The sequence below is a fragment of the Lytechinus variegatus genome, chromosome 6 (genome assembly GCF_018143015.1).
Source record: "Lytechinus variegatus isolate NC3 chromosome 6, Lvar_3.0, whole genome shotgun sequence".
NCBI lineage: Eukaryota > Metazoa > Echinodermata > Echinoidea > Temnopleuroida > Toxopneustidae > Lytechinus > Lytechinus variegatus.
The window spans coordinates 33,910,863-33,937,372 of NC_054745.1; the positions used below are offsets into that span (position 1 = coordinate 33,910,863).

The 26,510-nt window shown below is 35.8% G+C and overlaps 1 protein-coding gene across 1 annotated transcript; it reads right to left on the reverse strand.

Moving 5' to 3' along the window:
* Window positions 1-100: 100 nt before the first annotated feature.
* LOC121417742 lies at window positions 101-24,965 on the reverse strand. Its single transcript, XM_041611475.1, has 3 exons — window positions 24,463-24,965; window positions 23,480-23,579; window positions 101-133 (listed from the first exon to the last, which is right to left on the reverse strand). Exons 1-3 carry the CDS (start codon window positions 24,948-24,950, stop codon window positions 101-103), a joined length of 621 nt encoding a protein of 206 aa, XP_041467409.1. The 5' UTR covers window positions 24,951-24,965.
* Between the last annotated feature and the right edge of the window lie 1,545 nt (window positions 24,966-26,510).

Consider the following 26,510-nt stretch of genomic DNA (forward strand, 5'->3'; position numbering starts at 1 on the left):
TCTTTAAATGCACCAAATTTTACAAAACTATATGGGGTCTTCGGAAATATTCTTTATTTATTTATTTATTTATAAGTCTTTTTTTAGTAGGGTAGCTCCATCAGTAATTGATATACTGTTGTCCTTGGAGGCCCTACAACAAAAATACAAACATATAACAAACATGAGTATAAACAGTGTACAATGTAAGTTGAAACAAACAAACTGTAAAGAAAAGAACAACACAAGGGGCCAGTTTATAAATTAAGACTGTTATAACGCCAAAATAGAAGACTAAATGAGGATTCGGATTGAGCATTTCTTAAAAAAATAGGTAAATTGTTCCAAATGAATGCACCAGCAAAAGAAAAACTTTGTTTGCCCATTTCTGTTCGAACTCTGGGCAAAATCAATCCTGTGCTTTGTGCACTACGAGTACGAATACTATGTACAGTTTCAGATTTTTTAAAGATACTTAACAAATAGGCTGGATTTTGATTAACTCATTGAGTGCTTCGTGCACGCTACGTATCCTACTATAACATGCCACACTCGTGCTCGCACGCCTACTATTGATTGCTTTGTGCTTGCATTGTTTCCTACCCTCGCCTGCTTCGTGCATGACTGCGCACATTCGGAATAACAATCATTGTTACGCCGTTTTGCATTGTATTGCGCATCGCATGCACGCCGTAATTAGCACTATTGTGTGCAGTGCGAACTCTGCTTTCTGACAGATAAACTTACTCACGCGGTTTACATTCGACTTTTTCGAGTATTTCTACATTTTTTACAAGATATGGCTCCGCCTCTGAGAGGGAAGAGACCTAGGTTTTTGATCCATACAAAACACTCCACAAAATGGAACTACTTGATACAACTCATATTTTAGCGGTAAAGATAATAACCAATCCATATAATGAGGACATCATTATAAGGGGTATGAAATTTCCTACAACTCTACTACACAATATCTTGTGGATAAACTAATTGTTAGAGAGTTACAAGCAATTGAAATCATGACTATTGGAAGGAGTGAATACGGCTCGCGATCCCAAAATCAATGTGGCACAGGGGGGGGGGGGGTTGTGGCTGGCACAGGGGATTAGCATCGGATTAGCAATGTGGCATTGGGTTAGTAGTGTGCGTGGCATGTTAAGAGTTAAGAAAAACAGAAAATATCATTTTACATTTGATCTATTAGAAGCAAGTTCCCATAGAAGAATAATTACAGCTGAGAACAAATTTCGCTTTCTGCTATATGGTCAACATACAGTCAATAGACCTGCATGTTTCCACTTATATTACACTTTCATTTGACCGGCATGTTTCCATTTTCATTACAGTGGACATTGTATAATGAAACACAATTGAAGACTCTCTTTAATTGATATGTAATGGGAGAAATAGACTGAGGAAAAAATAAAAGACCTGTTCTAAAGCAAACAATTTAATCAAATGATAGGAATGTAGCAATCATCATTATCAAAAATTAAGCTTGAAAAGAGGATCATTTAATTATAGATAAACCTACATATCTGTAAGAAACTTCAACTCGGGCTTCAACCCTCCACAATCACATGCACACTGTCACTTAACCCATGCCCGCACGTCCAGAGAAAACATGTACAGCACGCTTCGCATTACCTAAAGCGATGTTCGTGCAGGCTCCACTCCACTGTACGCCCCATCAAGGTCGTCTACATCCCTTGAGCCGAGGTAGTTTGGCGTCACACATACATACACGGAACACACAGGCACACACTGTCTGAACTGAATATTCAGTGAACGGCTGAGAACGGAAACCCGTCGGTCGCTAGCCAGCACTAAGTCATTACTAGATCTACCTCTAGCGAAGTTTGTGCAGGCTCCACTCTACCTCACAACCGCTGCTGGTGACAAAGATTGGATGGAAATGTTATTTATTATATAAATTATAGAAAAAAATATAACGAGGAAGAAAAACATTTTCCCAAACTCGTAAAATAATTTTGGTATTTTCTGAACCATCCAATAATAATGTAAATATTTATGATGTTTGACCTGCGACCGATCGCATGCGATGTTTTGAATAAAATCGGCCGTGAATAGTGACGTGTGAGGAAATAGATACTGGCCCAAAATCAACAATCAACCAGAGGATGGACACGGAGTGAAATACGGATGAAGAGTAGGAAATTAAGGCCTTATCGTGAAATTTGTACCTCTCTTCTTGTTTGCGCGCTCGTTGTGTACAAAGTCAATGGGAGTGGAAAGAAGTCACCGCCGTTGACGAAATAAATGGCAGTGAATGGACTGGTGATGAATTCCACGATAATGCCGAAATTAAGCCATTTTCTCTCTCATTATATTTTATAAAATGATTATTACAATAAATAACATTTCCATCGGCCATCCCACCTTTTTCACTCAGACTCAGAGAATATCCGATCGAGTTCACCGTCCCGAAGTTCGGGTAGGTGGAGTGTATAGTGTAGCGACTAGCAGTAGTGAAGTGGAGTGGAGCCTGCACGAACTTCGCTCAAGGTATACCGATTACCGGTACTGCTACTAGATTTAACTAAGTACTAACTCAATCTCAGTAACTGTAGTTGACATTGTAATTGATTTGATTTTAGATCTAATCTAATTTACCCCTTTGAATAAGATTAATTGCACAAATTAGTATTTTGAGGTTTATATTTTCATCTTGACATTTACAAATAAAGATACAAATGAATTTATAAATGGCATCATAATATAAATATTCTTGTGAAGCTCATAAAACAAGCTTGGCCCACGGCTTCGCACCTTCATTTCGTTCAACCATAGCGTCAAAATATCCAACACTCAAATGCACAGATGGGACTGAAGCAGCGCGCACGCAACGATACATTGCATCGTCTTGACTTGTCAATTGGCACCTTTCGCAATCCTCACCGACGCTAATATTGGGGTCCCCTAACACAAAAGTTAACGCTTAATCATACCCTTGATTTTTAAGATTGATTGTACATTATAGCCTATAGAATCAAACGTAGAAAACTGCTGTACAATCAATGCTAAGCTTTGTGTTACAGGGGGGTTACAGGCCCTACAGATCTGCTTTTTGTGTGCAAAACCTTTCCCGCGACACCCGCATCATACATACATGTATATTACGACTGATGGCTGGAGATATTCGAAATGCAGGACCTGAAATAGATTATGACATGGATAAGAAAGTGATTTTCAAACAAATCGAGTACAAATTGAATGAGGAAAAACTTACTGAATAAAAGCTTAGATATCGATCATTACAGTCCATCGAATCGATATTGCATTTAATGTGGATTATTGGTGGATCACTGGCAATTGATTTCATGGGTCAGATCAACCTCTCTAGCCGTAACCATTTCTGTAAACAGCATATACATGTACAATACGTTTAAGCACGTACCCTATAGGGTCCATGTTTTGAGCTAACGGGTTTCTTTGTTCTATTGTTTACGCCTTCTACGCAAACGTTATGCCTCTAGCACACGATGTAACTGGCATTATGTTTTAATTTCATTAGTTCCCCAGAAATGGGGATTAGATTCAAATTCCGGGGGACCACATCCATTGATGAGTGGATACCAGGCGCGACCATGGTGTTTCGAAAAGCACCCTAAATAATGGAAGTAAGTCTTTTTCAGATTATGAAAATGCATCTCTCAATAAGTATTTGGATTGTGACACCCTACAAGTATTGGATATGTATCCCTTTTTCAGCATTTTAAACATCGTTTTGACACTCTTATAACGTTACATAGGACTATACGTAACGTACTTGCCCACTCTGTCCCCTTTTACGGGTTGTCGCTCCTGGTATCCACTAATCAATGGAAGTGTCCCCCGGGCGGCCTCTCGAGCTTTGAGAGGAGTCAAATGTTGATTTGGAAAGTCGTCTCCAATTGGATATATCGCTGTTACCATAGTACCAACCAGAATTTTGCACACGAAACGCACATTGCATGTTTCCGCCGCAGATGCGAAACGAAAAAAAAAATCATGTCACACACAACATGCATTGCAGGACAGAGTTTTACGGCCATGATGACGGGCCAAAAAAGTCCCTTCTGAAATCAACTACCGTTGTAAATTAGCGTCCCCGTCCTCAAACGAAAATTCGCGAATGCCAAAACCTTGTTCGTAAACCCGGGGGCCACTTACATTGACGAGTGGATACCATGCGCGACCCAAACAACACGATAGGGCACGTTACGTACCTAACGTAATAAGGGTGTCAAAACACACAATAATGAAAAAAGGTTTCTATTTCGATAGAAAAATTACGTGTTTAGGGTCGAATTTGCGGGGATGATAAAACAAAATTAAATGTTTTATAAAGGATTTCTTTTTCCCCAACACTACGAAGGTGGGGTCGTACTAAACCAAATAGGGTAAAGCCGACGACCGAAGGACCCGTAACAATAAAACATTCCTGTACTTGTTTAGGGATTCATTTCAGGGAATATTTGCCAAGAGTATTGTTTTGTTTTCAATACTTGTTAAGGGTAGGGATTCACACGCCATACTTGTTAAAATATGGAAATAACGTGTTTAGGGTGCTTTTCGAGACCCCATTTTTTATTTATTTATTTATTTATTTATTATTTATATACTGCGCTTTTCCCAGAATGCCCCAAAGCGCTTACAAGAAGAAAAAGAGATTGTTACAACTATACAAATGAAAACGTACAATCCTAAAAATCTTGATTGGAAAAGAGAAAGGTTTTAAGTCCCTTTTTAAATGAAGCAACAGATGGTGATTGTCTAAGAGTAAAAGGTAAGCGATTCCAATATTTTGAAGCGGTTATGGTAAAAGTCCTATCTCCAGCCAGTTTCTTAGTGATTTTATATGTGAGACGGAATGGGTCACTGGAGGCTCGTACATTCCTGCGAGGGGTGTACAGGGTCAAACAATCACACAAATATAAAAGGTGCCTGCTTATTGAGAGACTTAAAAACTAACAAAAGTAACTTAAAAACTATACGATGTCGTATGGGAAGCCAGTGTAACGATTCAAGGAGTGGTTTAGAGAAGTGAAATCTTGTTACTTGATAAATTATTCGAGCTGCCCAATTTTGAAGCCTTTGAATGCGATCTACTTGAGTAACGGGAATGTTAGAGAGAAGACCATTGCAGTAATCTAAACGGGACAGAACTAGAGAACGAATTGCATTGTTACAGGCAGATTGAGTAATATATCTTCTAATTCGAGAAATATTCCTTAAATGAAAAGTTACAGTAGTGCATATTTGAGAAACACGGTCCACTATTAACATTTCTCTATCAAAAATTACACCAAGATTTTTAACAGTAACTGAAGGGCTTATGGATATATCGCCGACTGTTAACTTCAGATCTAGCAGATTGCGTAGACTGTGTAAAGAGGCCGCTGTGAAGAATTCTGTTTTTGAGTCATTTAACTTTAATTTATTAACTGTCATCCAGTTTCTAATATCTGAGATACAGTTCTGAAGTCGAAACAGAGCGACAACTAAATCTCATGGAATTTTCGGATTAAATGAAATATACAATTGGGTATCATCGGCATAAAGATGGTAGTTGATACAATGATGTGTAATAATATTACCAACTGGTAGGGTGTATATAGAATACCCGATAGGGCCTACTACCGAACCTTGCGGAAGACCAAAATCAAGGTTAGTGGGTTTGGATAGTTTACCAGTAATGTTAACTCTGGAGGACCATCCTGTGAGGTATGACTCAAACCATGACAGAGCTGTAGATCTCACACCTATTCTGCTGTAAAGACGAGATAAAAGAATTTTGTGGTCGATCGTGTCGAAAGCAGCAGATAAATCTAAAAGTGCGATCAAAACAGCTCTGTTACAGTCAAGGGAAAACATGATATCATTTTTAACTTTAACCAATGCCGACTCTGTGCTATGATCCGACCTGTAATCGGATTGAACAGAATCAAACATATTATTGCTTTCGAGGTGTTGAACTAGTTGTGAACAAGCTGCTTTTTCAATGAGTTTAGCAAGGGAGGAGAGATTAAAAACTGGTCTGTAGTTTGAAAGTTCATTTTTATCCAAGTTCGGCTTTTTCAACAGATGTCTAACAATTGATGAATGTGCTCCAAAAGGGAAACTACCTGTAGATAGAGAGTTATTAATTATGTCGGTGATTAATGGCAATAACTGAACAAGATTATCTCTTAGAAGCCATGCCGGGATTAGATCTAACATACAGGATGTGTTAGTGAAATTCATAATAAGCTTGGAAACATCAGATTGAGTATATGATTGAAAGTATTCAAAGAGAGGAATAGTTTCGTCAACTGAATCAACAAACCTAGTGTCAGGGACAACATTCAGAGCGTCAATTTCTTCTCTAATCTTCCTTATCTTTTCCACAAATAATTGAGAAAATTGTGAGCTCAAAGTATATGCTGAGTCATGTATAGGTAGATGCCCAGAATTCTTATTCAGAAGAGAATAAATGATACGATAAACTTCCTTACTATCAGAAGAGTTCAATTTCTCTTGGAAGTAATTCACTTTAGCTATACTAATAACCTTGTTAAGATTATCATTTTGCTCCAAAAATAGTTTTCGGTCCGAATCTAGCCTTGTTTTGCGCCATTTTCTTTCCGCTTGACGGCGTTGCTGGCGGGCAACAAGTGTAGACTCATTGAACCAGGGAGAGAGCGACTTTGGCGCACAGGTTCTTGTTTTGGATGGTGCATGATCATCCAAAATTTTAGTGATTTTAACACTATACCAATTACAAAGTGCATCACAATCATAATCATGTGGTCTTAACGATACAATTCCTCCAATGCATTCATGAACCTTACTTTGTCTAACTTGCGATAATTGCGCAAGGTCTCTGTAATCAAACTAGGATTGGGCTTCTCCTTTCTTAAGGAGAAATGAATCATGTAATGGTTTGATGAACATATTTCTAGCGTATGACAATCAAATAAGAAAGCATAATCACGAGTAAAAATAAGATCTAAGGTGTGACCTTGGATATGGGTCGGGCCCTGGACATGCTGTACCAGCCCAGCAGCGCAGTATTCATAATGTGTCGCGACCCCATGATCGCGCATGGTATCCACTCGTAAATGGAAGTCCCCCTCCCCCCTGTTACACCCACAAATGTAATAATCGCCCACAAATGTAATAACGCCCACAAATGTAATAACACTTTACCCACAAATGTAATAACGCCCACAAATGTAATAACACTTTACCCACAAATGTAATAATTTTTGATCGCCCACAAATGTAATAACACTTTACCCACAAATGTAATAACGCCCACAAATGTAATAACACTTTACCCACAAATGTAATAATGCACTTTACCCACAAATGCAATAATGACTTTACCTACAAATGCAATAAATTTGAAGTGATTTTTGGCGAATTCGTTCTAAACTAATATCCTATAGTAATGCGTTCATATAGCACAAAAGTTCAAAGTCTTTTTTCCAGACCCGGTTAATGAAATATTACAGTACAAGTCCAAGTCTTTTTCCAGACCCGGTTTTTCAAAATTATAATATACGTCCAAAGTCTTTTTACCAGACCCCCGTTGTTTCAAAATTATAATATACGTCCAAAGTCTTTTTTCCAGACCCGGTTAATTCAAAAATTATAATGCAAGTCCAAAGTCTTTTTTTCAGACCCGGTCTTTTCAAAAGTTATAATATACGTCGGTGAGGGGTAAAGACAACACTCTAAGCCCAAGCATTTTAAGTGGGTTTAATTTTGAAGATTGGTCTCAGCTGTCATTTTTTTCAATATTTCTTTATCTTTTAAATAACCGGGTCCAGACGAAAGACTAAGCATAATACTCGTGTTATTCCACAAGAATAAGAATATGAGTCTTTTATTTTTAGGATTGTTTAAATCATTTTTAAATCACCGGGTCTGGAATAAAGACAACGCTCTAAACATGTGCTTTTCTACATGCATGGTCTTAATTTGGAGGATTGTTGGTTCTTAGATTCGTTGTTGGGGGTTGAGTTTTATTGATTTTTTATTCCTGAAATAATTGTGTCTGGAGGAAAGTCGATCTTCAACAATCGGTCTTCATGTTGTTCCACAGTAATTAGATTATTGGGTATTCGTTTTAGAATATTTGTAAAAACTATTTATTTTTCAAATAGTAACCAAGTCTGGAGAAAGGATGTCTGCTTTACCCACGCGTTATTACAATGTTTTGTAGGGGTAGTAGTATTGTTTTTAAAGACATATTTTTACTGGGTAAAACTTTGGAAATTTGGTCTTAGATTCAAAGTTTTTCAGTTATTTTTTTTAATAGCCGGGTCTGGAGGAAAGAGTACGTTTTAAAACTCGTGTTATTCCACGAGAATAAGAATATAAGGTCTTATGTTAGAAGATTTTTTTTCGTAACTGTTTTAGGTCTGGAATAAAGACAACACTCTAAACCTCTTTTAAATCAGGTTCTTAGGTTGAAGGTTTGTTTGGTCTTAGACTTTGATTTTTTTTAATTCTTACTATTAGCGTTTTTTTTTTGAAGAAAAAAAATGGTCGGGCTGAAAGACTACGCTATATCCAGCATTAATAAGATTATGGGGTCTTTAAACTGTTTTTAAACTGTTATTCATAATGTTTAAATAACAGGTAACCGGGTATGGAGAAAAGACTACGCTTGATTCTCAATTTACTCTTAGTGCATATATTCACAATATACACCGTATAAGTTGAAACAACAACAAAGACATTAATTCCAACAGTTTTAATTAACTGGGTCTGGAGAAAAGACTAAGCTCGATTCCAATTTTTTCAACAGGAATTTCATTATCGTATCTTAGTTTGGACTTATATTATAAATTTTGAAATAACTGGGTCAGGAAAAAGACTGGACTTATTAAAATTCTTGAAACAACCGGGTCTGGAAAAAAGACTTTGGACTTATATCACAATTTTTTAAACAACCGGGTCTGGAAAAAAAGACTTTGGACTTTTATTATATTTTTTTAAACAACCGGGTCTGGAAAAAAGACTTTGGATTTATATTATAATTTTTGAAATAACCGGGTCTGGAAGAAAGACTTTGGACTTGTACTTTGATGTTTTATTAACCCGGTCTGAAAAAAGACTTTGCACTTTTGTGCTATATGAACGCATTACTATAGGATTTTAGTTTAGAACGGATTCGCCAAAAATCCCTTCAAATTTATTACATTTGTGGGTAAAGTCATTATTACATTTGTGGGCGATCAAAAATTATTACATTTGTTGGTAAAGTGTTATTACATTTGTGGGCGTTATTACATTTGTGGGTAAAGTGTTATTACATTTGTGGGCGTTATTACATTTGTGGGCGTTATTACATTTGTGCGTGCAACACCCCCCCCCCCCCCCCGGTTCGTAATCATGACAACCAACACTATTAATTTCATATAGCTGGATAAATCGTATCAATATATTCAAGAAAAGTACAGGAGAAATTTCTTTTACGAATTCAAAGCAAAATACTTAGGAATTTGTGATCAAGAAGATAACTTGGCACATCCAACACTGCAAGGAAAATTCTCTTTGATTCGCGGACTTTTCACACATTTCTCAAGTGCGCATACTCCTTTCAAGAATGATCTCCGCTCTACAATTACGGACAACGTCAGAAAATTGATCATTAACCTGATATTTTCTGTAAATTTTACAAATTTTCCGTAGAAATTGCACTTTACACATATTACGAATTAGTCTGTTAAATAGCGTCCGTAAACTTACGACTACTTTACAGTAAATTTAAAAAGATGTATCATAAATGTCTCCTTACGTCAGTAAATTTACCATTAACCTGATTTTTTTGTAAATTTTGCAAATTTTCTGAAGAAATTGCACTTTACACATATTACAAATTCATCTTTTAAATCTTGTTCATCAACTTACATCTACTTTACAGTAAGTTAACACGATAAATCCTAAACGTCTCCTTTCAATAAATGATTTTCACTACAATTACGGACAACATCAGTAAGTTTATTATGAACCTGATTTTACTTTCCGTAGAAATTTCACTTTCCACATATTACGAACTAATCTGTAACTTGTCCGTAAACTTACATCCACACATACTTACTAGTAAATTTACAAAGATTTACCGTAGACGTCAGAAAATGTATCAATAACCTGATTTTTCTGTAAATTTTACAAGTTTTTCCGTAAAAATTGCATCTTACACGTATTACAAATTAATATGTTAAATGTTTTCCGTAAACTTACATCTACTCTACAGTAAATTTACAAGACGTATCGTAAACGTCTCCTTTCAACAATGATGTTCTGTACAATGACAGAAAATTTCCGTAAAATTGATCATTTGCCTGATTATTATGCAATTTTACGGGTGTTCTGTAGAAATCCGTAAATTAACAATTTAATTCCGTATTTCGTCATTTACGGACAATTTCTGTTAAATTTTGTCCGTAAAATTGCGGCAATTTTTAACAGTGTAATGTGAGTGCCACGCGCTTGCTGATTTTGTCAAAATTATATCTAAAATTAAAAAGCATTTTTTGAAGTCATTGAAATCATGATTATCATACGCATCTCACTTATCAATTACTGAATTTAGGAAATTCAGACCTGAAGAAGGGCATTTGTAAGGCTTGTTTGCAGGAATTCACTAGGAACCTACGTATTTCACTAACAAAATGATTTGAGCACGAAGCGCGAGCCGAAAATTTTTGATATTGAGATCAGAAAAAATTACTGAATTTAGGAAATTCAGACCTGAAGAAGGGCATTTGTAAGGCTTGTTTGCAGGAATTCACTAGGAACCTACGTATTTCACGAACCAAATGATGCGAGCACGAAGCGCGAGCTGAAAATTTTTGAAATTGAGATCAGAAAAAATTGACATTTTAAGGACCGATTTTAGGAGTTCATGAAGAGCAGAAATCTCACCAATCCACTCATGCAAACGTTAGCAGGGACATTAATGTTTTATATTAAGACATTAAAATAGGGCAATCACTTTGTAGTCATGAAAAAGAAGAATATGTCACTACATAAAACAATAATAACTCGAATTGCGAGGAAATATATTTGTTGTAGATTGCTTTAAAAACGGGAGGTTTTAGTACAACACGATTATTATATCTCGTTTAACAGTCTTTGCGAGCACCAGGAACAATGAAGACACGGTGAAGCAAATAATATTTCATAAAGTTATGAAACAAATGTTTCTTATGTAATGTAACATAATATAATATAACATTAAAATAAACAATATTTTTTTCCCACTATTTTTCTCTTCTTTTCTCCCTCCTTTTCTCTTTTTCCCCGTTTTTCTTTTGACCAGCCGATGGGGGGGGGGGGGACGTGCCCCCCGTAGTTACGCCACTGATCAGACTACTTAAAGGAAAATATTATTCCCATATTTGTACTGCCCCCTCCCCGGAAATTTGGAAATTTTAAAGGCTCCCTATTAGAAGTCACTGTCTAGAGGGTATCTTTTTTTTTTTTTTGGGGGGGGTAACAGTCCCTGGCATTAAAAATGTTGGGATAATGTTTTCCTTGAAGAATTCGAAGTGGGGGGCAGTCAAATGTATTGCTTGTGCTGTACACAGGCGTAACCAAATTATTTCCAAACACTCCCTTAACGAGATTTTCTGTGTGTGGAAAACGACCACCTAAACAAGTTTTTAGTAGGCTTTATTTACACATTTTGGTTCCTAAATAAGTTGTCGCCAGATATGACCCCTGGGAAAAAGATTTGGGAAAAACATTCCCTAAACATGTTTGGTTAGTCTTTAAAAAAATATTAGAAAAAAATAAAACCCAAAATTCGTTTGACCCCGAGATTGACCAGTCTTTCAAAACCACCTTTTTTGGAAAATTTGTGTTTTCAATACCCTTAACGAGTGCACTCGCAGCCCGCGCCTAATACCTAAAAAAAACCACCCTTTTTAACGCTTTTTTTGGTAACGCATGTGCATATACATCAATATATTTGGCAGCCACCCCCGGGAAGTACTTGTCAGGGGGCGATTGTCTTTTGGTTTAGTTTTACAGAAACCCATGGTCTCGATCGTATCATTTGACCATTCGATGGCATTTCATCTCAATATATTCTGATCATAATTTTACACGCACTGTGGACTATCGGACACGCGGACTATCGGACCTGCAGACTATCAGACCCGTGGACTATCGGAGCCGCGGACTATCGGAGCCGCGGACTATCGGGCTGTTACTCCCTCGTCATACCTTCCCGAGTAAAGCCCTGATGATTGTTATACGACGTGAAATACACACACGCACCCAAATCCCACCCTCTCTGCCACATTCCGACGTCCGCCCACATACGCACACTAACACGCACACATGCACGTACGCAAATAATGCATAAACAGACGCGAATTTTACTTTGAAATGTATTATTTATTTGTATCCGTCATAGGAATGGAGTCGTTACACTGCACCCTCTAGCGCATGCATTGCTGCTACATGTACGTTTAATTATTTCTTACACAGCTAATCAATACACGACGCCTGCAAATGTATTGGAGATGAATTTAAAATGTTGGCATTGCTTTTATTATGCACCCCTTAATATCTGAATCATAGATCGACGTCCCTGCACTGCACGAAGGATTTAAATAAAGTGATGAGTGTGATACCACTTCAGTCACTACAAAATACTCTGAAGCTCAAGGAAAAGTCAATAATACATTTTGTGAAATACCCGAAGGAAGAAAGCACTAGCTTGTTTCAAATAAATTAACCAAATATAATCAAATTTACAAATGATACAATATCATTTTTACGTTGTCTCAAATATAACAAAACTATATCAATTCATTTTTAAGTAGCTTTACAAAACAAAATATTGGAACTATATTTAAAAGCCGATTGTCGATATTATTAATCGCAATTGCTTGTTGTAAAAATATTGAACACTTAGTCTAATTACAAAATATTGTTTGCTTAATCTATATTAGAAATATGTTTCTAAGAAAAAAGTACATGTAAATATTACTTAGAAAAAGTATATGCATGTCAAATACATGTAGGAGGTTTTCATGTGCTTGAAGTTTTATTAAAAAAGAATAACGCTAAGCAAGCTTTAATATTGTGTTAGTAAATATTCTTTATCCTCTCTAAACAATTATCATATTCCCGAATTCTACTGCTTCATGCTCTGTTTTTAAATTTCAAAACGAATCAACGGGCAACATAATGTGCTTTCAACTGCCAGCCGTAAGTCATATAACTTGTAAATGAGTGCAAATGTCAGATTAAAAACATACAATAAGTATTATTCATTTTTGGCGTCTTTTGCAGATTAAAATGGGATCATATTTTTTCAGCACTACATATATGCCTTTTACAAAATATGTGACAGTAAAATTTCATTTGGAGAAAGTAGATATATTCATTGAGTAAGATTTATTTCGGTATGACAATTCAGTGAACTTTCTTACACAAGGAACAATTATTAATATTTTTATTCAACTCTTTATTCTTTGAAAAAAATACTTTTTTTTATTCTGCAATATGTTGTTTTTATATACTATATATATTTACATACTAATATTCTTGATATTCATAATTTTTGTAAAATAATCATTACCAATATAATTTTTGACACATCATGCAAAAGTTTGAAAGCATTTCTATATAAATATACATATTTAACAGGTTAATATATTTGTACAATCTGTGCTGATATGTATAGCAGTGTTCGAGATCAAGGTGATCTCCACATATTTTGTCTCTATGTTACAATACTGTCTGACGCCACAAAAGTAATATACAGTACGATAAGATTCATTTACTCCACCAATGTATAAGAGTGAAAAATGAAATTAATGAACTTCCATTAAATATATAAATATATAATACATTAATATCATACTTCTTTCGAAACTCGGCATTTTGAACTGCTTATACGTTGATATTTCTTATCACTATAATTGCATATTTGTTCTATACTACTTTCTGTACATTGGTATTCTTCACTTAATGTTGATGTATTTACAAATTGCACCATGATAGTTTTAGGAAGTTTGGCTTCTGTCCGAATTTGGCAAGAATGACTAATGATCAGTATGAAAAAGAAAAAGTGAAATACACTTAATGGGATAAATTAAATAGAGTGAATGACATCATCGTTTATCTAAATTTGCATACGATATAGAATGTAGGTATTACTGCACTGCGATTACTATTCTGAATGTATAATGGTCATAATTTATTAATCGTGTCAATTTTGGTCTATGTCATCAATTACAATTCTACATCTTGCGCACTCTCTTAACATCCAGAGATTGAATGTCAATCTAATAGATTGTGGCTAGGGATCAATCAGCGATTGTATTAAAGAATTTCAATCAAATAAGATTAAATTATAAATCCATAGTATCCGATTGAAAATTTCAGTCCAACTTTGAGTCGGTAACTGATTGCAAACTATTTCAATCAAAGGAATTTAGAGAATGAACTAAATGCCATTCCACCTAAGGCGGATCTGATCAGTAAGTAAAACTATTACAGCAGTATAACATCGATTTCTGCTGATACTACTAAAACTACTGCATCTACTACTACTACTACTACTACTACTACTACGAGTTGTGGTAGTAGCATAATGTAGATGAAGTCCATTAGTACTACTACTGCTACTACTGTGATGTTGCTGCTGCTACTACTACAACTACTGATACCACTACTGCTACTGCTGCTGCTTCTACTACTTCTACGACCCCTTCTGATATAAATAAACGTTTACTGTGTGTGTTTATAGATTATAATAATTGACGCAGCGTCTGGACCTACTACAACATGTTGAGAACCTTGACTTACCAGCACACATCCTATATGATTTCACTGGAAATTACCCCCTCATCCTTACATCCTCCATCCTTTTTCCCTCACACTCCCTGCCCTCCTTCTCTGCTTCCTCTCTGACATGTCACTGCCTAAGATACATCTTAAAAATCGACAACACCATCAAGAAAGGACCTGAACTCTGCGGCTTGCCACCGATCTCCGAAGACTGGAGGAAGAAAATATATAAGTAATAGATATGGCAACCTGCTGATTTAGTTCGTAACGAGATAAACGTTATTTCTAATGAAAACGTCTGAAATGTTGATGTCAGAAATTAAACGAAAATAGAAAAAAAACCGATAAGGCTTAGTTCGCTTTAATAAGAGTAAAGGTCAAGAAAAACAAACACACACACTTGATTTTTGCGAGCAACAGTGACTTTGAAATCACTTCGTTCTTTCGGCCCCAGATTGGTCTGTGGTTCTAGTCACATCTGATGTTATCATGATTTATTTTACCCGAAAAAGCGTTTCCCTAATTGTCAGTGTTGCATTCGATCAAAGAATATGATGATCGTTTTAATATCATGACATTGAATCCGAGCAGCTCATTGAATAAAATCATGTTATATAAGTATTTAATAAATGATAAGGGTTGTTTTCACAAAACGGTTGATAATATTTAAATATAAATAAATAGAGTAAAATTCACAAAGCAAAATTTTGAAACTTTCATAAAAAATGGATAACAAATAACGAATGTACTGAATGTTGAAGTTCAATATTTTGTGACAACATATATGCACTTGGCCATGATTATTCATTACATGGGCTGATGATGTCAGATCCCCACTTAATCATTTGTCAATCCAATGATTTTAGTTCTTGGTAGAAAATTCTTGATAAACCTAATTTCATATAATAAAATACAAAAGAGCAGGTATGGAAATGATATCATCAGCCCACCTACACATGAAGACATGCCTAAAGCTGTTTCATCGGAATAATACAAATTGAAATCGTTATTGTTATCCGATTTTGATCAAATTTTCAACATTTTACTTCGTGAATTTTAGCCTATTTATTTAGATAGAAATATTTTTAGCCCGGACTTTCCCTTTAAACAATGTTGCTCAACTTGTATACACTCGTGCTAATATGGGATTAAAGCACTTGTCGTTACCACGAACCGCGAAAACATGGATATTAGAATTCATGCAGGTCTAACATCTGCATGTCACGTAAGGGAAATAACAATCTTAAATCAATTTTTCTTACGTTTTCTCTGTGTTTATCGTAACTAACTTGCCTTCACAAATGATTTGTCCTTACAACGCTGTCATCTTCCACTCAGATCTAAATCAAATACGTAAATAGAGTAAATTTCACAAACGAAAATGCTGAAATTTTCATCAAAATCGGATAACGAATAACGAAGTAATCGAATTTTAAAGTTTAGTAATATTTTAATAATATTATATACACGTCCTCATGAATATTCTTAGTTAAGCTGATGTTCTCACATCCTTACATTCCTTTTGCTTATGTTAGTACATTAAATCATAAATGTTCTATTTTTTAAACATGCATCAATGATGTGTCTCTAGTATGAGGAAGTAAGTTGGATCAATCAGTGTAGTAAAATCACGCGAAATCGTCATTACGCAAACATGTAATAAAATGAGGTCACCACAGTGAATCGATAACAGCGAGAGCGCTGCACATTGCCAGCGGTTCACGGAGATTTGCACGCAAACCTATGAGAAACAAGCGAGAGCGAACGATTCCACGAGCTCTTCCCCCTTCTTTCCATTCCCGGCGATTTGTCCCAAAACAAAAGGATTTCTGCAAAGTACGATACTTTGTTTTTCAACTTTATTAGCATTCGATCTATCCGCGCCGAATTTTTTTTTACCGTGGCATTTTGTTATAAATTACCAAAAGAACCTGTACATCAGTTTTGCCGAGCTGAATAAAACGACTGATAGGCGTTTATGACAGCCGTCATTCACGTAAACTTTTGTATCCGATATGTGAACTTTCATTCTACACGGAATGTACTGATCAATATGCACACGACGTCGTACTTGAAGGTTCGTTATAGTATTAATATTCAGAGGTGATAGCAACGGGGAACATAAGATTGACATGTACAATAAAAACCAGTAAAAACTATTTAAAAATGATGAGTCCTTGATGCAGTTCACCGACACAGTGAAGGATCAGGATCATCAATTACAAAACAGATGAACATGATGAAATTATAAAACTTACATGACTTGTCCAATATCGCATGAATCATTAATATCCCTTATTTTTCCTTTGGCTTATGACTGTTAAGTGCAGAAAAGGGGGAAACGGTGAATGATTTGGTACTGGCTGTATGGTCCCGTGGTCAGTTAGCATGCATGTTTGGAGGCCTGTACATTCACAATGATCACGTCGATGGACAGAGAACAATTTCCCTTCATCTCAATTCTCTCTTATCATGCTTATCATTACATGTATCATGTGTATACCAGGGAGATGGGGTTTGGTGTGTGCATGACCGTGTGCATACAAGGAAAGATAGCCGAGGTATAGGCATTAGTTTGTGTGTAAGTTCATTGGGCATGTTGGGTCGTCTCTTCGGTCAAGAAGCGAGTGCTGTGTGCATCATTGCACGGTGCAAGCTTGTGTGTCAAATACGCGCGAAACGACTAATAACAGGCTACAAAAATCACTCGACCATGCTGCCGCTATGCGAATTCGGTGTGCGAAGATTACGTAACTTTCACCGAAATTAACGCTACACCGTAATGACGATTTCGCGTTGTTTTACTACACTGGCAATACATAACTTATGCACTTAGTCAGTTGTCAATCCAATTTTTTTAGTTCTTGGTAGAAAAACTTTGTGTAAACCTAATTTCTTATGATAAAATACAAAAGAACAAGTCATGCAAGTGGGGATATGGCATCATCAGTTCACCTACTGAATATTCATGAAGACATGCATAGAACTGTGCTATAGAAATAATGCAAGTCTTTAGAATTCAAAAATTTTTATCCGATTTTGATAAAATTCTCAGCATTTGCTCTATGAATTTTACTCTATTTATTGAAATATAATTATATTCAGCCCTGACCATCCATTTCAAAACACGAAATTCAACCTTTCGAACTAAATTGTTACGAGTGTAACTGATTTTCAATGGAACAACCTTTCAATTCGATATAAAATGAATAGAGCATTGTGTGAATGCTTTCAATCTCTCTTACTCATATTATATCCTAATTCAACAATTTAAAATCTACGGACCCTCTCTTTTATCAATTACTGTACTGTATACCCCCCTCATCCCCTAAAGAAGAATACCATCATTATTCGTATATTATCATTTAAACCATTAAAACCATTTTGGGGGGATGATAGAATGATTGACACTTTTCCATCGATTATTCCTCATAGACAATATCTTGGCAGCTTAATTCTGTTACTGTCTTGAGATTGTATAATGTGAAAGAGCAATTCTTATCGGTTCCTAGTCAGTATACTGAACAAAATGCATATGTAACGACAGATTTGATAGGTAATTTTATTTTGCAATTAATCGCTATGACGATTTGTAACAGGGCCAGACCGATATGACGTAATTTAACCGACTGGTTTCCTTGGTATAACAGTGACATTTAGATGTTGTATCCCATTCAGCAAGGTTCAAGAGTTGCTGTTGAATGTGCTATCGGCTGAAGCGAAGTAGTGCTAGTCCTCACATAAGTCATTTATATCCCGAATGAAAAGAAACAGAAAGTAGACTTGACCATGTTGTGTCTTCAGGTTCAATTTCATTCCCTCCAGTTGAATGAGTTCACTCATAATGGCTGCGGGATAGGAGGATTCGCTGTGATGGCAATTGCTCAATCAACATGATCAGTGCGGGGGATGCGATAACAACCCTCATCATGATTGTTCTAACAAATAAAAGAAATATAAACATATATAAAAATGCCTTTTACATTAATGCTCATATTCTGTAAAATATGCCTCAATTTCCATGACTTTAGTTTTCAAAGAATGTGTTTTCAATGATTGGCTCTTTGTTTTTGTCTGGTTTACAGTTTCTACGATCATCGTATGGCGGATTATAGTTTACCATTGTACATGTTTTATGTTCACATTATTTAACAGCTATCAAACGATTTACAGCGCATGTCAATAAAAAGTAAAAACTTTGAAAAATGTCCCTACCTACTAAATGGGGATTACATTTTTTTTACATAGTTTTGGTTGTCTGTCTCTTTAATGGGATGGCATTTTTTATGATTTACAAAATTTTGGACTTGAGTGAGCACCGCCAACTCTTGGAAAGCGGGCAGAAATTTGTTATTAACACTGATTTTCACGTTTTGTCGATAAAGTAGATAAATTAACCCAATCACCGTGCTGCTCACTTTTAAAAATAATTTATTTGCCTTTCTAGTCATTGTAAACCAAACAGACTCATTTGAATTCAAATCTAAATTTAATTGAAATCCTTTGCTACCCCCCCCCACACACACACACATACACACACATTACAATCCTACATATAAAGATTAATGCAATTTTTTGGCTAGCTGGATTTCAGAACATGGGCAAAATGAAACAGATCAATGTCCATTTCCGACTTCTCATGCATTTGTCGTTAAAATCTGTCCTTTGTTGGGGGGGGGGGGTAATCCACATCATTGTATTTGTTTCCGAATCATGACTTCAAGGAATATAGAATAAAGCCATTTCCATGCCTTGCAAACTTTGCGTGAATTCCATGAAGACGATTTATCGTAACGGTCTAAGCGTGGTCTATGATGGTGTGTATATGGGAATGGGGGGGGGGGCATAGGCATGTGAGAATGTCAGAAGGGGAAAATATATGATTGAAATTAAGTGCGTATGCTCATTTACATCCGATGTCATCCATATCACTCTTAATTTTTGAGCAAGTCCCTTTTTTAAGGAACTTATACCAGTCGACACCTATATTACCATTCCCTTTATGGGACTTTTACCATTTCATAATATCTGGAATACCTCTAACAATGTTAAAGACATCTTATTTCATCGGATTTCATACAAAGTGTAAACTTTTTTTAATACACACTGTATGCATAGTGTACCCGTTTCTTTTTAAATATAATTGAGGTAAATAAAGGAAACATGATTAGAAATAATTCACTGATAAAACGCATGGATATCATTTTATGTACCAGAATTTTAACAGTTACGAATAAACACGTATTTGCCATTAGATGGGGATGTGCATTGTTGCAGATTGAATAATAATAATACACTAAAATCCGACTGTCTTGCTTTACAAACTAGACAGGACAGTAGCTAGTGTCTTGGTGGGTGGAAGGAGTGTCTTGGTCAGAGGATAGCCACAGTCCAGACCATCACCAGAAGAGGAATACTCCGACCTTTCCTAAAACTGGGATTCCTCCGATAAACTACGTCTGGGTAGTGATGATATATATATATATATATATATATATATATATATATACACAACAAAAAAAGTAATTCCCCCCCTAAACAAACATCAATAATTTCCGAACCAATGCGAGTTTTTGATATATTTTTACATGAGCGTGTAGGTAATTTTATAAGCTACCCTCTGAGTAAATTTTGTGGATGTATCTTACGTCATGCTTCAGTGAGCATCATCAGAAGGCAAAAATGTCACTTTTCAAAAGTCACAAGCAAAATATCATGACTTTGATTCCATTTTATTGGAACTAATTCCACATTCTCATCATGAAAAATAGTCAGAAGGCTTGTAAAAGGTACTTTCTAAAAGACGATACAACTTTTTAAGCTAAATTTCACGGTTGAATAAACTCAAGTCCAAATTTGCTATAAATGGATTTTTACACATTTCTATCAATAAAAATGCCAGAATATGATGACAGTTATTTTTGGGAAGACTATATTCAACAATATTCATCGTTTCACGGTTCAATGAACATCTATTGGAAACCAAAAATGCGATTTTCAAATATCGTAGGCAAGTATTGCTTCATTTTGGTTACTGAAAATGATCTTTTCTCAACTTTTTCGTTATGTTCATGACTAATTAACATGCTTCAATGATTCAAAGGTGTCAAATTAAACATTTACACTTGAATGAACATGTGGAATGTGATTAGCTATTTTTTACGTTATTGGAAAAAATGCAATTTGTAACTATGGATATCTGCCACAAAACTCCTTGCACAGTTCATTTGATTTGATTTTCATGAAAATCCCGATGTTTAATGCATCAGTGAGCATACAATATTCGAAAATTATGCAAATGAGAAGAAAGTTCAAGGCCTTGGCCCCACTCTGTACCGTATCGAATGGTTATTTTGGTGTGCGCACCTTTTGGATAGTGTGACTCTGAAGCCATATGCGAAGTTTCATGAAATAACTGTTGGCAGAAGTAACAAAAACCGTCCATGAAACAAACCCTCATTTCATATTTGTTAAAATTTTGACTTCCTCTCTCATAGACGTGTGTACATTATGTGTGCATATGTTTAAGCATACGTAATCCCTTATTCAATATGGTGGAACTTTTTTTCAAGGCTGTCTTTAGCAATGTCGTTTGGCAGTAATGTTTATCAACCTATGGGCATAATTCTGTGCAAAAATGAAATCGATTTGTTAATTTATGGATGAGTGAGCACGCATCAAAGTGGGAAAATTGGTATTTTCAATGTCACAGACTCATTTTAAAGGGTAATAAAGTGAATATTGGGGCAAATTTGGTTTCAAATGTGTCTGTAATTGCTGTTGTTTTATCATCCATCATTTCTATCACCAAACACTTTCCGAACTTTGACCATTTTCATGGTTGAGCGAGCACATTCGAAAACTTAGGAATGAATACTCTTTATACTGGATAAATGTATTCTATTCCTAACAATTTCTCAGGATCAGTTGAATGTATGGACAGATCAGTGGTGGATCCAAAATTTTAAATGGGGGAGGGGCCTATAATCGGGGGAGCCATCAACTTTTTTCAAATTTTAACATGATCTAACAAGTTGTAGAAGATACTACCAAAACCCCTATGATGATATGTCACAATACAGGGGCCGCAGAGCAGTTTTCAAAGTGGGAGGGGGGGGGGGCTGGCCATGCCAAAAATCACAATCGTATTACATTTTTGTACTTACTTATGGAAAAAACTGGGGGCCCCCAGCCCCCCCCCCCCCCGCTTCCGCGGCCCCTGCAATACATTGTGCTCACTCAACCATGAACATACGATATCAAAAATTTGGTCTGAAGTGGTTAAATGATGGATAGTAAAACAGCATAACACCATAAAATTCACCTAAAAACAATTTTTGCCCAACTTTGTATTTGCACAATCTTAAAAATGACTCTTGTGACTTTCAAAAATGGTCATTTTTAATTCAATCTTTAATTACTCATGCGTGACTCAGCCGATCAATCTCATTTTTTTCCAGGAGTAGCTTAATGAGTGTAGAAAACCACCCATGAAATATCATATCTCAAACTGATTCGGTTCAAAAGTTACAGCAATTTGATTTAGGGGGGACTTACTTTTTTTGTTGTGTATATATATATATATATATATATATATATATATATATATATTAGAATCTTAATCCATGCAAAATAGAATTTTACTCCGACTAAGAGCAATCCACATCTGAACGAGACTTCTAATTGCATGTACGAAGTGTATCTTTCAATGAAATCATTGAACAGGGAAGATTTGACTGGAAAGCTGAGCGATAGAAAACTTTATGCAACAAATAGCCAACCTATGTTTATTCTATTATTATTATTTTATTTATATTTATTCATTTTTTTTTTGGGGGGGAGGGGGGATTGCTTGGCTTCGGGCTCTTATTAGGCCTAAATTGCTATGTTAGGAAAAGTTGGTTAATATAATTTGAATGCATATATAATAGTAAAGCTACGCCAAATATGCGGGAAATAAAATTTGACAAAAGCTCTAGAGTGCATCAATTCAAGCTTTTGAAAAATATATGTATGATATCTCCAAGTGATAAAAGTGAAGAAATTAAAATGTGTAATTGGAAAAGAGGAAAAACAAAATCAACCTTGACGTCACCGGACTAAAGACGGCGACGTCATGATTGATTTTGTATCTGCCCCCCCCCCCCCCCCCTATTTTCGAAGACCGACAACAGAAGTTATATTTAAGCAAAACAAAATAAAAAAAAACTATTTAGTTTTTGTGCACTTCAAAAAAAATTGCACACTAGAAATTCAACCACGTCCTCTCTTTCCTCTTTTATAGCACTTGCTGTCTTTTTTTTGTTCGTCTGCATTGATCTAAGCGTATACCGCAGTTCTACGTTGTCATATTATTCAACATTACGAAATCTGTGGAAAATTAATGTATACTAAGGTTAAAAGCGAATGATGTGGATTCATTTCTTTAGACCTAAGCAAAAATGAAGAAATTTACTATAAAACACATTGGGATCAATTTCCTATATTGTATTGTTAAATTTTAAAATAAATACAATTATACATAGGCCTATGATGTTTATATCGCATCCTTGTGTTTGCTTTCAATGTGAATGGTTATAATAGTCCAATAGACTCACACGATACACGTCTTTTTAACCATAAATTCTATTGCTGGTATGCATTAATGTGACATCGAAATTACACAGTGTAGAAGGAGAGCAGCATATCTTACATGGTAAACATGCACATCGAGACCGTCGGAAGTTTCACGGTGAAGGTGTTCGAGGTGAAATTGCAGCCTGCCATTCTTCGTCGTCCCACAGTAAAAGAACCTGTAATCATGAAACAAACTAATGGGTGTAAGAAATCATGAGAAGATGGTGAATGTGTATACAAGTGTTTGCGTGTCTGTGTGTATTGTATGTAACACTTTCTTTATGATGGAATACCTTTTGTTTACTCTCCCGAAATGTAAATTTATATATCAAAATATTAGAGTATTTACAATATCTTTACTTTGACTATGATGTATGAAAAATGCAGGATAATAGGTGAGAGTATCAAATAAGTTTGGCTTATCTTCTCCAACATGTCAGTTATTGTTGCAATTCATTACTACACCAATGAACCTGTGATGATTCAAAATTTGACTCAAATTGAAATTTTAGGATTAATGTTGGTCGGGATCGTAATCTTTATAACAAAATATATGATTGAAGTAACATACATCAAAGTAATAAAAGAAAAGTAATACATATGAAATATTGAAAAAAATTGAAAAGGACATTTTCAATAGAATAAGCAAATCTATTATTTCACATTGAATGCGAGTTAGGTATGACAAGCTTTTGATAGCAGGCTACTGGAGCTTATGAAAAAGTTACAATTGAACTAGCAGCAAAACTAAAATGTGCATGCTGGTGCTACTACGTGACAGTAACATTTAATGAGTGGAAAATGCTATTTGACACCAAATTGTAAGTACAGACATTTATTTGATGACTTGAAGTATCAAATGGTAGTTCTAAGAGTAGCCTACTTGACACCATCAATGTTTAAAATAGAATCGAACCGTTTCTTCTCTGGATGTATACGAATATTTATAGGAATTACTTTACATGTAATATAAACACGTTAGGAATTCTACCACGGATTCGATTAATATTTAAATTATATTGATAAAATGTTTGTTTTTTTTATAAAGCATAAACTTACTCAACGTATTCCAACTCTTTTACATGTCTGCAGCAGTCCATTATAAGGGAAACTAAGTCATCCTCGTCTGTACACTTCACCCATTGCAGATGGAGTTTCTGCAGGTTCAGTGTATGTTCTTTGATGAACAGACCCAGTCCTCTCATAGTCTTACTCGATACACGACTCTTCTGTTTCATAACTGATGATTGTGATAACGGACGACGAAGATGTATGTGTTTGAGTTTCTGCCCTCCTGTCCGATAAAGACCATCAGTGATATGAGCAATGTCGCACTCTGCATCATCCATAGTGATGTCCATATCTTCTACACCAGGAAGCGATGAGATCAGACCTTCATAGCTTTGCGACGTCACTCTTTTGGCTGATAGTTTTGTGACCGATGGTAGCTCAGGAGGTGATGGAGGGAAACTGAAAGATGAGTCTGAGATTCGAAGATGGTTCAGTGAGGTGAATGATCTAAGACATGCCCACATTCTAGAAGTCATCACAGAAGACAGATGACATTCGCTTATCTGAAGGAAAATATAAATAGAAAAGATAGATAACAATTAGGTTGTGTACAAGGGCGCCGGAAGCGGGGAGGGGCAGGGGGGCACCTGCCCCCCAATAAAATTTTTGGGGGGCAAAAGGAGATTTTGCCCCCCCCCCCATGTGCCCCTCTGAAAGTAGAAAAAATGATAAATTATTTAAGGACAAAAGCAAACGAAGGCACTTTTCTGACTGAAAATTGTCATTTCCATTGTGAAAAATGAAAAAAATTGCCCCTGACGGGGTACATACATTATCATAGTAAGCCTCTCGTCTTTCGACGAACAGTACCTCTGTGAAATATACCTTTGATAAGCCCCTTTTCCATCTTATTACAGTGTGATAACGTTCAACCTTTCAATGAATACATTGATAGTGGTCCACCAATGATTAGGTTTATAACTCTATGATGTTGGCTGTGTCGTCTGACAAACGCGCGGTCGCCCAGAAACGCTCAGACCGGACCCGATATAACAAACGCGCGTGAACACTACTCGAGCAACATATGGAATCTATGTCATAGCTGTCAAGCCCACAAACCATAACATCTCGATAAACTTGTTTGGATTATTTCACTTTCGGCTAAATATAAATTGAGTTAATACAGTGCTAACAAGTCAGCGCCCTAAAGAAAATACCAAGGAGACATGTGATTAGAAAATTACACGCAGAATAATCATGTGTAGAGGACTATAATTTATAATTTGTGAAAATGGTGAATCCCACTCGAAAGCAATTTGAGATAATGTTTAGACATGAAAAAATAAAATTATTTGTGAAAGTGTTTTCTTAACCGGACTCATATCATCCGAGATATGAATAAAAATGTAAATAAAGAATAAAGAAGAAAAAAAAATAAGCGTTACAGTACTGCTCTACTATAAAAAAAATCTTAAGATATTTTCACAGCCCCGTATTTTCCTCTATTCCTTTTCATTGGCATGATTGGAAGGCGTTTTGTCTGATACTATTTCAGCTCATATGATATAGCATTATGTATTCTAGATTCCAAAACTTCTTCCCAATACCTGTTACTAATCACATCGAGATGGCAGCTATGTTCTCTGGTTCATCCCAGCTTTTCTTATTCATGGACGTTTGCAAAAAAAAAAGAAAACAATCCGGGAGTGGGTGCGGCTGCAAGACCTAAATTTTCGAAGAAATTTAAGAGCGAGGGGGTTTGTGATGGGGGAGCTTGAACATTTTCTAGAATAAAATTGAAGGATTTCGTGCACACTTTTGATGAATTTTGCCCTCTCGATCGGCGGCCCCCGGCTGCGTACGGTCATGTTTGCCATCTTAAAGTCTTTAAAAGGCCAATATTACATTGGTTTGAAACAATTTCGTTTGCAATAAGGCTCGTAATTTGCTGGAACTGCGACCCTGATCATGAAGAAACACCAGTCTGGGTCAGAAGGGAGGAAACAGAAGGAGCAAAAAGAACTCCAAGACTGTTTAATTTTCCCCCCAAAAAATATTTTTGAATGCTCTTAGAAACCCAACTTTTATACTCAATT